The 15166-nt window shown below is 37.9% G+C and overlaps 1 protein-coding gene across 2 annotated transcripts in view; it reads right to left on the bottom strand.

The window, feature by feature from the left end:
• Positions 1–862: 862 nt before the first annotated feature.
• Positions 863–15166, bottom strand: part of USO1 (USO1 vesicle transport factor) — a 91812-nt gene continuing 77508 nt past the window's right edge. For both annotated transcript variants that reach the window (XM_079919173.1, XM_079919174.1), the window contains 10 exons: positions 14859–14977; positions 14526–14707; positions 14138–14259; positions 11516–11654; positions 9246–9409; positions 8216–8305; positions 5677–5775; positions 4280–4387; positions 2462–2677; positions 863–1911 (listed from right to left, as the gene is read on the bottom strand). In XM_079919173.1, the coding sequence (XP_079775299.1) occupies positions 1822–1911; positions 2462–2677; positions 4280–4387; positions 5677–5775; positions 8216–8305; positions 9246–9409; positions 11516–11654; positions 14138–14259; positions 14526–14707; positions 14859–14977 (1329 nt within the window). In that variant the 3' untranslated portion in view covers positions 863–1821. The remainder of the gene's footprint in view (positions 1912–2461; positions 2678–4279; positions 4388–5676; positions 5776–8215; positions 8306–9245; positions 9410–11515; positions 11655–14137; positions 14260–14525; positions 14708–14858; positions 14978–15166) is intronic.

The raw sequence follows: 15166 nt of genomic DNA, 5'->3' as shown, positions 1-15166 counted from the left end.
GCTCCAGAAGCAATCCAGGCAAAGACAGACAAACAAACAAACCCCAAAAAACTATAGCTATGTTAGGAAGGTGTCCGCTTGGGCTCCAGGCTGGACTGTGCAGCTTTGAGGCCTTCTTGTGTCTTCTCTACTCCAAGCCAGCCTGAGTGACTGAACTTTGGCAAGCTATCACTGATTTTGCAGATGTTTCTTTCTGAAGATCTTTGGTATTCCATTATTTCTGGAAGTACTACTCTTACTTGACACATTTTTCCTTATCCTTGTAACATTAGCCTGAAATGTTCACTACGTGGTGTCAAGTTTAGGAAAACTTCACACTGTCTGAGCTGGTCCAGTAAAAATCATGTGGTTCTCTGATGGCAGATGCCATCTCAGGATGGCATGGCAGCGGTGGGATTAGGCAGGGGCGCGGTGCAGTATTCATGGGTGCTCTGTAACACACAGCCATCTCCCCTTTCAAGACATGTGAAGATACTTCTTTCAAAAGTCTGTGCCCCTTAGTGGACTGCTCAAATTATTCCTGAAGCCAGGAGGCAGATGATATACATAATGCCCCAACTCTTGCTGTCTTGCCTTTAAGAAAGCCTACTTCTTTAAATAGTAAATCATTGTTGAAGAAAGAACTCCAATGCTCAATTTAGAAACATCCAAACCCTTCTCCAACTTCTGATTTTGTTCCAATTAGCCCCCTCCGATCTTATGGAATCCTAATTATTGGCTGTAAATGATAAGACTGCTGTTATCATGCAGTTATAGCAAAGTCCTTTAGTAAGAGAAGGACTCCTTTCACCACTTCCCTCTGCCTCATCTTGTACAAAGACTACTACTCTCAAAATCTAAAAAAGGGAACCATGACGAGGGATTAGGTGAACATAATATCTATTTTTATTACGAAAACATTAAAGTTTGACACATTGCTTCATTGCTTTTTAAAAATCTATTATCTGACTTAAACCTATTCAGCAAAAATGCCAATAAATTATATAAACCATAGTTTGGATCTTTGTAAAACTAGGAACATAATATGTTTTATAATAATCAAACAATAATACTAATTCTGAGCTGTATGAGCTGTTAACTTGTAATCTGTTTTAATGTTTAGCTTAAAAATAAAACCAAAACCAAAACCAAACACATGCTGATACACTGTTGCAGAAGTTTCTCAGAAACACCCTCCTCTTCACTGTGTGCTAATATCTTTCTTCTTCACTGAGGTACAGAATGCAGCCATATCAAGTGTCAAGGCACTCATTCTACACTGTCCTATCCTACTCACCTTAGGAGTCACATTGGATGGAGGGCTGATGATCTATTATCCCCCAGAATAATGCTATCTTGCCTTTAAGTAAATCCATTCCTTTAAAAGGAAATCATTAGCTAAGAACTCCAATACTGAATTTAGAAACAGTGATTCCAACACACATTAAATCAATCGTGTTAGTATTTAAAGTCACAAATTCTGAAAAGTAAAAATAGCAGACAAATACAGAACTTATATAAACAACCAATGAACTAAAGGCAAAGAGCATTGCCACCACATGCCTGAAAATATTATATTTTTGGTGTCTGAAGCTCTTTGCAAATTATATTTTGGGATAGTCCAGTTCAATAAAAGATGTGTGCTCTACATGAAGTCAGAATAACAGGATTATCAACATGGGTGGTGGCTTCATTTTAAAAATACATCAATAGTTGTATTAGTGAATGTCTGCCACTTGGTTTCTAAATCTTTACTTCCTGTGGAGGCAAACCAAAGCACTGTCTTAAGACTCCGTCTTCAAAGTTACAATGTAACCCCTATCATTCCTAGAGATTGTAACGCTAGATATGACCCTGTTCCTTGCTGTCATCTTCATCTTCATCATCCTCATCGTCTTGGTCTCCGGATTCAAGTTCATCCTCTTCTTCAACCTAAAGGGAAAATATATACATTTAACATTGAGGATTTGCTCACTTCACATTCAACACATAATGATATCTACTCTGTTGATACATTCTTTATTCCAGAAATTAAAGTAGATTACAGGCCATCTGATTTCCTTGATTTAATGTTCAAGGATCCCTGTCATTTTTAACATGACACGAGATACATAGGTTAACTTGCTGCCAGATGGCTACACCTCTCTACACACAAACCTGAATCAACATGGCAAAAGAGGACGACACATTTGGATAGTGAGAGTCTTGTTACCACAGGAGCAATCAAATCAATTCACTTTCTAGGCTCAGAGCCCCAAAGAGAACAGTTAACAAACGCTGGAAACTGCATCTAATCTGTGTCTTAAGTCAATTCACTGAATACCATAAGAGCGGTGCAGATGATACCACGTTCACGTACCTACAGATCTCTGCCTGTAGTATCGATATATAGGCACAACATTCCCATGTCACAGTACAATATTTAAAAATACATCATAAAGAAATGCAATATAAATCATTTTTGGAAACAATGCAATCTTACTGGATGACCAAGTTCCTTGAGTTTATTCTTTAATGAAAATATTTTCTGATCCTGATCAGCCAACAGCACCAAGAGATCATCTTGTTCTTTTTTAGAATCTGTAATGTCCACCTCAAGCTTGTTTTTCTCATTTTGTAAAATGGCAATGGTACTGTTAGATGAATCCAGCTGCTCTTTAATAGCAGTTCTTTCCTCAGACAGAGCTTTAATTTCATTCTAGGAAAAGAAAGGTGAAAATCACTAATCTAAAATTAGTATTCACTCTCCTAGGGTTTTAACAAACATGTTCTTTCTTTGATAAATTGCTGCGCTTGTCTAGTCTGAAGAATTTGGGGTTAGGGGTTGGGGGAACAGGAGGTTTAAAACACACGCGCGCGCGCGCACACACACACACACACACACACACACACTCATCTAGTAACATGAGAATTTATGTTAGGCTATACATCAAAGATGGTTACTGTAAAAAATAGAGTTTAACAACCAAAAATAGTTTTAATCATCTATTCCTCAAAAAATCCTACCATTTCAGATAATCAGAGGGATAAATAAAGACATAAAACATTTTATAACAGAAGCCTAGTTAGCATCAGAATTAGAATTGAAGTTTAAAAATAAAATTCTATCCTACTTCACACATACAATTAAATGGAAAAGAAAAACAGCTTCAAGTAAAATCAATGGTTTAAAAATAAAATAATTTGGGCTTCCCTGGTGGCGCAGTGGTTGAGAGTCCGCCTGCTGATGCAGGGGACACAGGTTCGTGCCCCGGTCCGGGAAGATCCCACATGCCGCGGAGCGGCTGGGCCCGTGAGCCATGGCCGCTGAGCCTGCACGTCCGGAGCCTGTGCTCCACAACGGGAGACGTCACAACAGTGAGAGGCCCACGTACCGCAAAAAAAAAAAAAAAAAAAAAAAAAATTTGACTACAATCCAAAAGGCAAAATCACACATTATCTTCCTTTTTCCATGTTTTAATTCCTATCTTTTTTTTATTACTGTTACCTCATTCCTTTCTTCATGTTATCTATTTTGATTTCTCTGTCACACAAAAGGCTGGCAGGATTTAATATGCCTGTGTTCCTCAGCCTATGGAAAACCTACAGGTGGCTTGTGTATTAGCCAAATCTATACTCCTCGTTTCTTACTGTGATTAAAGATTGATAAGCAAACTTAACTATTTTTTTACTCTTACTAAAATCTGTTTTTACTTTCAAAGTACATTCATATACATTCTTATTTTATATATTTAATACCACTGTTTGAAATGGCATTTAAAAATCTTCATTTGTGGGACTTCCCTGGTGGCACAGTGGTTAAGACTCTGCCTGCCAATGCAGGGGACACGGGTTTGATCCCTGGTCTGGGAAGATCCCACATGCTGCGGAGCACCTAAGCCGGTGTGCCACAACTACTGAGCCTGAGCTCTATAGCCTGTGAGCCACAACTACTGAGCCCATGTGCTGCAACTACTGAAGCCCACGTGCCTAGAGCCCATGCTCTGCAACAAGAGAAGCCACTGCAATGAGAAGCCTGTGCACCGCAACGAAGAGTAGCTCCCGCTCGCTGCAACTAGAGAAAGCCCGTGCACAGCAATGAAGACCCAACACAGCCCAAACAAACAAAACAAAAAAAAACCCCTTCACTTGTGCCACCTTTAGTCATCCAAATAGGAATGGACGTATTGTGAGATAAAATTACACTCCATTAACTTTCTTCATAAATCTAAGGATTTGAGAAATTAAGTGAAATAAAATCAAATTTCCTGGAGTTCATTTCATATAATATGCAATGAGTAAAAGTTTCACCAAAACCAACCTTTAATTCTTTAGTTTCTTGTAATAATGCGGACAGTCTTCCTTCTACATCAGTAGTTTTTGTAGCTATTATAGTTTCACTCTCTCCTGGTATAGGAACTGATTTTGCCTGAAAGTAGAAATTGGAAAAACAAATGTTTCTTTACAGTTACAATCAAAATGAAATTCCAAAGATGATTTAATTTTCTAGCTATTTTGAAATTTTCTCTCCAATAACAGAAAGTCTAATTCTTTATGTATTTACCCACAATAAAGTGCTTTCCCTACACAGATAAGTTGCCCCTTCAGTGGAGCGGGAGGCTGAGTCAGGAGTGGCATGGCATCAGCTCTCATCAGAGTATGAGGAAGGCTGGGTTAAGCAAATACCTTAAACTGTGGAAGGGGCTTTAGAACTGGTAGAGGCTAAAAGAATTTTGAGGTTCATGTTAGACAAAGTCTAAATTAGCTTGAAGAGACTGTTGATGGAAATATGGACATTCAAGGTAATTCCAGTAAGGGCTCATAAAGCTTTCTATAGAGAAAGCTTCTATGGTCTTAGTGAAAACATGTATCATCATGAACAGAATGTTGGTAGAAGTAGGGATGTTAAAGGTTTTGGTGAGCTCTCAGAGATGAGGAACATGTTATTGGAAAGTGGAGGAAAGGTGATCCTTGTTATATATAATGTGGCACAGAACTTAGCTGAATTGAGTTCTAGTGTTGTGAAAAGCAGAACTTGTGAGCGATGAACTATTTAGCTGAGGAAACCTCTAACCAAAGCATTAAAGGTGTGGCCTGGTTTCTCCTTGCTGCATATAGTAAAATGTGAGAGGACAGAGATAAACTGAAGGAGGAACTGTTAAGAAAAGGGAATCAGAACTTGAAGATTCAGAAGATTCTCAGCCTATCCCTATTGCAATAAATGACAAAGCATGTTCTACTGAAACATCAGGGGTGTGGCTGGACAACCATTTGTGAAGCGGTTACTCGTGTAACACATGGACACAATCAACCATCTCTGTAGAAGCTGGAATAGAAATGTGGTTCCCCAGGAGGGATCCAGGAGAACTTTGCTTGATGGCTTGGAACCCTGTGAATTGCATGGGTCACCAACAAGGTTTTTGACAATTTTATACCAGCAGAAAACCTGCCAGGTTAGAATGAAGGAGACAAAGATGGGATGAAATATAAAATACCAACAAAATGAACCGTGAATAACTGATTAAACTGACCTGGTGAGTCTGACTATAATATGGCTGTCCTCATGGCCAAGAAGCCTATGTGACTGGAACTCTGGCTAACGGATAACCTGAATGGAAGGTGCTATCTGACAAATTTGCTTCTTTTCCACAGTGGCTGATAAATAACCTTCCAACCTTGTGTTTACTACCTTTGAGAACAAAAAAATAATTAACTTACAAATGCTTCTGTTTTCTGTAACAGCTCCTGCTTTTCTGTCTGTAGTTTGGTGATCTCAGAAGACTGTGAGTTTAACTGAGACTTTAATGTTGCCAGTTCCTAAGAGACAAAAATAGTTAAGCTGTAACATTAAATAGCATTAATTTCATCAAGGAAATGTCTATTTACAGGAAGAAATAAAAAATTATTTCCTTTCTTGGCCCTTCTCTCTCAAATCACAACTTCCAAGTTTTAAAATTTAAGTGGAAGAACTATTCTTGAACTTGGTGGGTTCAAGATGGAGAATTAAACGTGTAGATTAAACATGTTCACCTCTGCTTCCTTGTGAGATCCAATGTAAAAAATTATAAAGGGAGGGAGGAAGGGACGAGAAAGGAAGGTGGGAAGGAGGTAGGGAGAGAGGGACGGTGGAAGGGTGGGCAGGAGGGAGAAACCCACAAGGACAGAGAGTAAAAGGAAAGAGCAATAAATTGAGGAATTTCAGAAAGCAAACGACAGTGGTAACTGACTCAGCACACGTGAGACAGCTGAAATGTAGGCTGACCTTTTAGAAAGCCATGCTGCTACCTGACTTACAATGCATAACTACCAAAGGGCCTGGGATGTTTTGGAAAGTGTGAGTAAAAATGGAGTCAAAAACAGCAGGGTTGGTTGAAAGCCAGCTTAGGAACAGACCACCAAATCCCTGTCCTACTCTCATGCATCAGGTAACTTTTCCTTTTCTCCTGGTGGAAGACTAAAGGTATATTATTTGAAAAGGGCAAAATAGGATGGTTTTTGACTTGGGGGCCACCAAACATAGATGAAAGCATTAGACTTCCCTAGCGGTCCAGTGGTTAAGACTCCATGCTCCCAATACAGGGGGCACAGGTTCGAGCCCTGGTTGGGGAACTAAGATCCTGCATGCCACACAGTGCAGCCAAAAAAATAAAAAAGTACTCTAGTGAAAGTGGCAGAATTAATTGAAAGTTTATATATTACAGATGTTGAAATTTCCAAACTTCTTGCTCTCTCCCCCACCCCCAGAAAAAGTACAGGAAAATAAAACAATTGTAACAGTGGTTCTCCACTAGGGGCTATCTTCCCCCACGATATCTGGCAGTGTCTGGAGATATTGTGGTAAGTAGTGGGATGCTGTCATGTAGAAAGCATTTTTATTCTCTTAAAACTTTCTATCATGTACATACACGCCTTTTCTTGGATTGCTTTTTTTCAGTTATCAAAATGAGTCATGTAAACATGGAAATTATGAACCTTTTTGGTTTTCTTTTTATACCATATTTTACTACATATTATAAAAAACAAAACTGTCATTTAAAATATATCTTTGGGGCACTTCCCTGCTGGTGCAGTGGGTAAGACTCTGCGATCCCAATGCAGGGGGCCCGGGTCTGATCCCTGGTCAGGGAACTAGATCCCACATGCATGCCGTAACTAAGGAGCCCACGTGCCACCACTAAGGAGCCTGAATGCCACAACTAAGACCTGGCACAACCAAATAAATAAATAAATAAATAATATTTAAAATATATCTTTGGGAAACACAAAAAGTAAAAATATTTACTTGGGATTTACAAACTAAGGGTATATATTAATAACTTAATTCCCTTTAATTTTAATATAGTTCTAGAATTAATAAAATCAAAATAGATATTGCTCTTCCTCACAAGAACAAAACATTATGGACACATATTAGAGACTTGTAAATCGTTAATGACAAATTATTATTATTATTTTTAAAAAACATAATTTAAGTAGATTGTAGAATCTACTCTGGGGTACAAAGACACTATCAAAATAAGACATTTTGTTTCTCTCTTTCCGATCATTCCCATCATATCAGACATGTCAGTGGGTAAGGACCAGCTGGCTACTGGAGGGAGAAGGAAGTTAGTCCTAGCTTGGCCAGGCTGTTCACTTCTTTCTTTAGTAACACTTTTTATTTTCTTTTAAAGAAACATATATTCCTTCTTCAAGAAAGGAAGGAAGGAGGGGAGGATGGAAGAAGGAAAAGGCTTATTTGCTTTTCTAAACAATATAAATTACTACAGCAGAAAAAGTATATTTTGCTTTTTAGCTAGAGTCATCTAATTGAGATATATACAAGTTTACTTCCTGTTTTTCCCTTTTCCAATTTTAAAAACCAACATTTTTCTGGATAGAATGACTTAAATGCCCAATACATTTAACCAACCAGTTATCATGAAAATTAGGCATAAGACTTTATATCTTCATATTTGTGGCTTATAAATATATTTAAGGTTTCCTTAACCGTTAGTTTACTGATAATCTACAAATAATCTGGGTAAGATGCTGAGATCTGTTAAAAAGAACATCACTGAAAAATAAAAACACAATATAAAGCAAAATACCATTACTGTATAATTAAAACAGCTTCTGGATTTTCAAATGGCTGTCTTCACTATCAAATTTTGCTTACACCTGACAAAGCAGTTCTAGATTAATGGAACTGCAGTGCTGTTATGCTATTATAATTAAAACAAGACAAAACAGAGCTTGGATCAAGCTGAAAAATGACCTGTTTTAATTCTTCAATTTGTTCAGAATCTCTTGCTGAAGCTGTCGCTGAAGACTGTTCATTTGTGCCAGGTGATGGTTGGGACGATTTCTACAAAGAGCATAGAAATAAACTATGAAATAAATTCAGTTTAAAGAGACAGAAAAAAACCCCAAACTGTACATATATAAGCTATGTCTGGTATACGTTTACCAAAAAATTTCACACTGACATGTAAAATTTTATACTCAAAATAACATTTCAACATAGCACATACTGTCTACAAATTTTCCATAGCTAATAAATTTATACTCATGCCAAGTAATTTATTAAATCTAGGCACTTAACTGAGGTCATATGAAGAAAGAGCATAAAAGCAGGTATTTATTGAGTGATTTCCATGTATTAAAAGAACCTCATACAGGGCTTCTCTGGCAGCACAATGGTTAAGAATCTGCCTGCCAACGCAGGGGACATGGGTTCGAGCCCTGGTCCGGGAAGATCCCACATGCCGCGGAGCACATCAGTCTGTGCGCCACAGCTACTGATCCTGCATTCTAAAGTCCACGAACCACAACTACTGAGCCCGTGCGCCTAGAGCCCGTGCTCCGTGACAAGAGAAGCCACCGCAATGCAACGAAGACTAGCCCCTGCTCACTGCAACCAGAGAGAGCCCGCACACAGCAACAAAGACCCAATGCAGCCGAAAGTAAAAAAAAATAAAAAATTTTAAAGAAATGAATAAAATCTATCTTTAAAAAAAAAATCAATAAAAGAGCTTTTAACAGTGTATCTCATTTAATTCTCACAGCAATGAGACAGATATCACCACCACCATTTTATAGCTCAGGAAACAAGTTTAAAGAGGTTAACTAAGTTGCTTAAATTCAGTTAGCTAGGAAGCACTGAAGCTTTAGACAGTCTGACACCAGAGCTCATATTCTAAAACCTTAATATGATACTGTAGCTTAAGGGATGGAGAAAAATAAACAAGCTGGATAATGAGAATCATTCTTGACTTCTTGTTTAAAAACTGTCAACATTCACTTACCAAATTTTCAATGAAAGCGTCCTTTTCAGCCAGTTGGCTTTGTAAAAGTTCCTGATTACTTTTTAATTCCTCTATCTCTTCTCGCAACCTACCAATTTCTTCTGGCTGAATACCATTCATCTGAGCCCCATCACTGTAAGAACCTTGATGCTGATTGTCTTTTCCTATTAGACAGGCATAAAATTTGAAAAGCCAGCACGAAACTTTTCATTTTTTGAATTGATGATTCAAGTATAAAATAAATACATACTTTCCTTAATAATTACTTTGGCAGGGTTTTTGCAAGCACATTTCATCTTTGCAAAATAGTGTTTTTTTGTTTTGTTTTTGTTTTTTTCCAGCCACGCCGTAGGTGCGGCATGTAGGATTTTAGTCCCCTGACCAGGGATCCCAATGCCCCCTACGTTGGGAGCATGGAGTCTTAACCACTGGACTGCCAGGGAAGTTCTGAAAAACAGTGTATTGATAAAAATAATGATATTTTCAGGGTTTCTGGGAAGAAAAAAAGCATAGTCTTAAGACTAAACTGCATGGTTTAGTGATCTAAGATTAAGAATTACAGTAGTTTACCTCTTGCACTGTTGGTGGGAATGTAAATTGGTACAGCTACTATGGAGAACAGTATGGAGGTTCCTTAAAAAACTAAAAATAGAACTACCATACGACCCAGCAATCCCACTACTGGGCATATACCCTGAGAAAACCATAATTCAAAAGGAGTCATGTACCAAAATGTTCATTGCAGCTCTATTTACAATAGCCAGGACATGGAAGCAACCTAAGTGTCCATCAACAGATGAATGGATGAAGAAGATGTGGCACATATATACAATGGAATATTACTCAGCCATAAAAAGAAATGAAATTGAGTTATTTGTAGTGAGGTGGATGGACCTAGAGTCTGTCATACAGAGTGAAGTAAGTCAGAAAGAGAAAAACAAATACCATATGATATGGAATCAAAAAAAAAAAAAAAAAAAAACAGGTCATGAAGAACCTAGGGGCAAGATGGGAATAAAGACACAGACCTAACTAGAGAATGGACTTCAGGAGACGGGGAGGGGGAAGGGTAAGCTGGGACAAAGTGGCATGGACATATATACACTACCAAACGTAAAATAGATAGCTAGTGGGAAGCAGCCGCATAGCACAGGGAGATCAGCTCGGTGCTTTGTGACCCCCTAGAGGGGTGGGATAGGGAGGGTGGGAGGGAGACGCAAGAGGGAAGAGATATGGGGACATATGTATATGTATAACTGATTCACTTTGTTATAAAGCAGAAACTAACACACCATTGTAAAGCAATTATACTCCAATAAAGATTTAAAAAAAAAAGAATTACAGTATTTGAAATTCCAATTCTGTCAATTAATGTAAGAGAAAATAAAATCCTTTTAAAAATCTTCACAGCACACTTCCCTGGTGGTCCAGGGGCTAATACCCTGCGCTCCCAATGCAGGGGGCCCAGGTTCGACCCCTGGTCAGGGAACTAGATCCCACATGTCACAACTAAGAGTTCGCATGCTGCAGCTAAAGATCTCACACGCAGCAACTAAGACCCGGTGTGGCCAAATAAATAAATAAATATTTCTAAAAAAACTTCACAAAGGAATAGCTTTCTATATGGACTAAAAGAACTGACAAATTATTGTCATTAAATAGAGGAAGTAAAAGATATTTTCTTCTGAAAATTTTGGTCACCTTCATATAAATAAAATTAATTATATTTCTAAGTAGCTAGCATTCCACCCACAAGCTGTGTAGAATGAGACTATTTACAAGCATCTGAGCTCCTAGCATGTGCCAGGCACTGAACTAGAATTTTATATATATTATTTCATTTAATTCTCAGATGACACAGGTGCTACTATCAGCTCCGTTTTGCAGATAAGAAAACGAAAAGGTTAGACCAGTCAACTGGCTGGCTCAACTGGCTAGACATTAGAATCACCTGGGGAGCTTGTAATTAATAATCACTGATGCCTGGACCCACCCCCCAACTAATTAAATTAGAAACCTCAGTGGGGTTTCAGTATTGGTGTTAAAAAAATAAAAATATCAGGGGATCTTAATGTATAGGCAGCTAAGGTTGAGAATCAATGGATCAGATAATCAAACACTGAGCAGAGAGCCTGGACTTCAAACTCTGACTTAAATGTTTGTCACAGTGATTAATTTAAGGTTACAGAACGACTAGTCCACAAGAATAACCTGTCTGACTTTGTCCAGCTCCTGGGGACACTACAACAGGAATGGCTAGCTACACTTACCTAGCTGTACTTTAAGAAGATTATACTGATCCTTGTGTTGCTGAATCTGAGATACTTGCTGTGTGACTGCTGTCTGGAGCTGTTCGTTTTGACATTTTAACGTAGAAATCTGCTGCTTCAATTCCTCAAGTTGCAGATCCTGTGAACCAAAACATAATTGAAGTGTTTTAAATTCAGACTAGTTAGCATTAAGAGGATGAACAAATTAAAAATTAGAGATTATTTTGGGTGAGGATGTTAAACTACTCAATATTTCCAAAAGCATTCTATAATTAAGCAATAACACATTAATGTATGCACCAAGGCCAATTAACATGCAGCAGAACTGTAAGATTTCAAGGCCCCATCATATGGCGCAGTCTGCAATCTCACCGTAATTTTGGTTTGGGGGTGGGGGGAGGTCAATTTTAAAAACTTCATTTTATGGTCCATCAAACTACTTAAGATATTTATACCAAATTATTTAAGAAGCTTAGTATATGTATATATATGTATGTACCTCTGTTACTTTTAACATTAAAAGACAATCATATAACAGAACACTTAGAATTCTGAAAAAAACAGGTTTCATCTCTTATCACCCGAGTGTAGTAACTAGTTAGAATTTGATCTGTCTTCATTTTCTTCTAATTCTTTCCAACCCAGGTTTTTTAAACTTGTCATAATCCGTCCACCTACATTTTGTAACCTTTAATTTGCTTACTACTCAATCAAAATTTCCCAATATTAATCAGTAGATGCAATGTAATTTATACTCAAAAGCAACACTGAGGTTGCTCTCCATTTTTCTAAATGATAATATCATTACAATAAATATTTTAGTCCAAATAACTGTTCTCCTGAATTTTGGAGAATTTCCTTAGGATGCATTATCAAATGTAATTCAAAGTTTATACAAACATTTTACAGCTCTTGATGCTTGTTGCCTAATTGTCAAATGGCATTCTAAGTGATGAGAATATTTAAAATTAACATTTCTAAAGAAAAGTGATTATAGTAATTGTGTCAAATCACTCTTTTCTTCTTCCAAATCAACCATATTTATCAGCTCCAAGTGCAAGCAAGCTATAATATCACATTCCAAGTATTTATTTCCCATTGCTCTAAAAATTACATTTTACCATCTGGAAATGACTCCAAATTTGTACTAAGACAGATGAAAAATCCTAATAACCATGGGTAGTGTAATGATTCAAATTTGGATCATTCAAAGATGATTCTAATTTACTAATCTGCTTATAAACTGAAAAGCTCAGACTGAACGCTAAATACACCACTAGTATATTTTTATTCTTTCTGAGAATTTCATTCTCAACAATACAGATTGCGGGGAAGAGAAGAATACATCGGCAGCTCTCATTCAGAGGGCTCTACACAAAAGCTCTTAGGAGCCACACCTGCCTCAAGCTGTCACAATCAGCAGGGGGTGGAAGGCAGTGCAGGGAAGGGGCAGCAGCCTGCCCCACATGAGACGCCCCCGTATATTGTTTCCATGACTCTGGAATTTTAACACCATAACACTGCAGCACTTTCTAGGATTCCATTCCAATAAAGGTATATGTACCAGAGTGAGGAATTAAATGAGAAAAGAAAACCAAGAACCATCCTGAAGGAATGTAATGGAAGGTGTAAGGTGCTCAACACTACCCAAGTGTGGGGTTCATCGGTATCCTGCAAAGAAAATGTCAGCTGATGATTTTGAAAATGTAGTTTCAACTTAACTCATCATGACGCACTCTAGTAATTCAGCTCCCTCTTGTTCTATCTAATTTAATATCATCTATTCGGGTGCACAAGACAGAGATCTAAGGATCGTATCTGACCCTTTCTACTCCCTCGTCCCCAGGCCCAATCACTACCAAGTCCTGTCAGTTTTATCTTCTTTGGTTTCCACATTTCTCAGGACCGTCCCCTCTATACCACACAGTGTGAGCTTTGGAGTCCCAGTAACACACATGTATTTGAATTCTGTTCCACCAAGCACTGAGTGACCTTGGACAAGTTTAAATTCTCTAAGTCTTAGATTCCTCATTTATTCTGAACTGCAGATGTCAGCTACTTTGAAGGGATATTGTGAAAAGTAAATGAGATGGTGTTTAACTGTATTCGGTGAGCACCTAGAACACAGTACACAAAACAGCAGCCGCTATCATCCTCGTCAACCGTCAGTTTCCCAATTGCCACCTACCATCACCACCCTCCTTGGGCTCCCTCTCTCTAGCCTTGCCTCTCAAATTCTCCTTCATACAGCCAACGAGTGTTCTGTGTCCATGCCAGTAACACCTCCCGTCCCCCTCTCTGCTTGCCTAGCTTACTCATTGTCATCCTTTTAGGACTCAGCTTCTCTGTCTTCTCCAAGCACCTGCTCCTACCTAGCTAAGTTAGGTGCCTCTCAATGCTGCCGCATACCTTCGATTATCTTTACCACTAGACTTGCTTAGCACATACTAAGCTCTCAGTGTGTTGAATACTCAGATGCTTTTGAATTATTTAGGAAAACGATGAGTTTTACTTTGTGTATCCTCTTGCATTTGGAAATGCCGAGAGAAATTCCTCCCTAAAGTAGAGAAGTATCTATACTTTTAGTATAACAGAGGTTGGATACAATTTATCAGTACGTACTTGCTCTCGAATCATATTTTTGTAGTGAGTCACAATACTGTCATGCTGCTCTAGTGTTTTCTTCACCTCTTCTTCTTGTTTATCTTCTTCACTGGACTTATAAATAGCCTTAGTTATCACACCTGTAAAAGAAGACTTATTTAAAATACTGTTTTATTATTAAGATGTAGTCAGTAAAAACATATGGCCTAATTGCATGAGAGATAAGAAATCATCTTTCCAATCTTACTGAATGCCAAAAGTCCTTAAGTGGGCCACAGATCAAGAGCTAGGAAAAAAAATACTTTTAGGCTTATCATATAATCTGCATGTATCCAGAATATACATATGCAATACAATCCTAGGTACTACTTTCTAATGAACATCAAGATAAACTTTGTTGTCTTACCTTCAAGTTCTTTTACCAGCTTTGTAAACTCATGATCAAATATCATGTATTCTGGACTGGGGAAGTTTGGCTGGGGTTTCTGAGATGCTCTGGAATACAACTCATGTTTGCTAATAAATCCTAGTTTCTCTATGAAATTCTCTTTGCCAATCCTCTTCTCTATCAGTTGTTTTAGTTTCTCTCTACAGAGATAAGCATATTGAGATGCTTAAAAAAAAAGGCATAACAAAACATAAAAGCTTGGTCTACATTATACTTTGGCAGAAAAAATTTTTCATTATCTCTTGATGACATCAGCAAGTCATTTTCCCCTGGCATTTTCCCCTTACTTACTTCATATAGCTCTCAAGTGAGTTATCATTGAAGTAAATCGAAATGCCCAACAGAAGAGCACATAAGCCTTGGACCAACTGTTCTTCCTCTCCAAGATTTTCTGCAATTTGTCCTGTAAGCTGAAAACTTTGTTAAGAAAACTAATGGTTCATAATAACCAGAGTACTTTGTTTTACAATTTGAATTTGACATGTATTTCATGTAAGAGTTTCTACAAAAAATTCTATACACAGTCCGAGCAAACATAAAACAATGGTACACGTACACCCACCCACCCACCCACCCACACCCACACAGCTTAAGTAAGC

Source organism: Stenella coeruleoalba (genome assembly GCF_951394435.1).
Source record: "Stenella coeruleoalba genome assembly, chromosome: 4".
Classification (NCBI taxonomy): Eukaryota; Metazoa; Chordata; class Mammalia; order Artiodactyla; family Delphinidae; genus Stenella; species Stenella coeruleoalba.
Note: the sequence above shows the minus strand (reverse complement) of the source record. Positions and strands in the feature narration are given on the sequence as shown.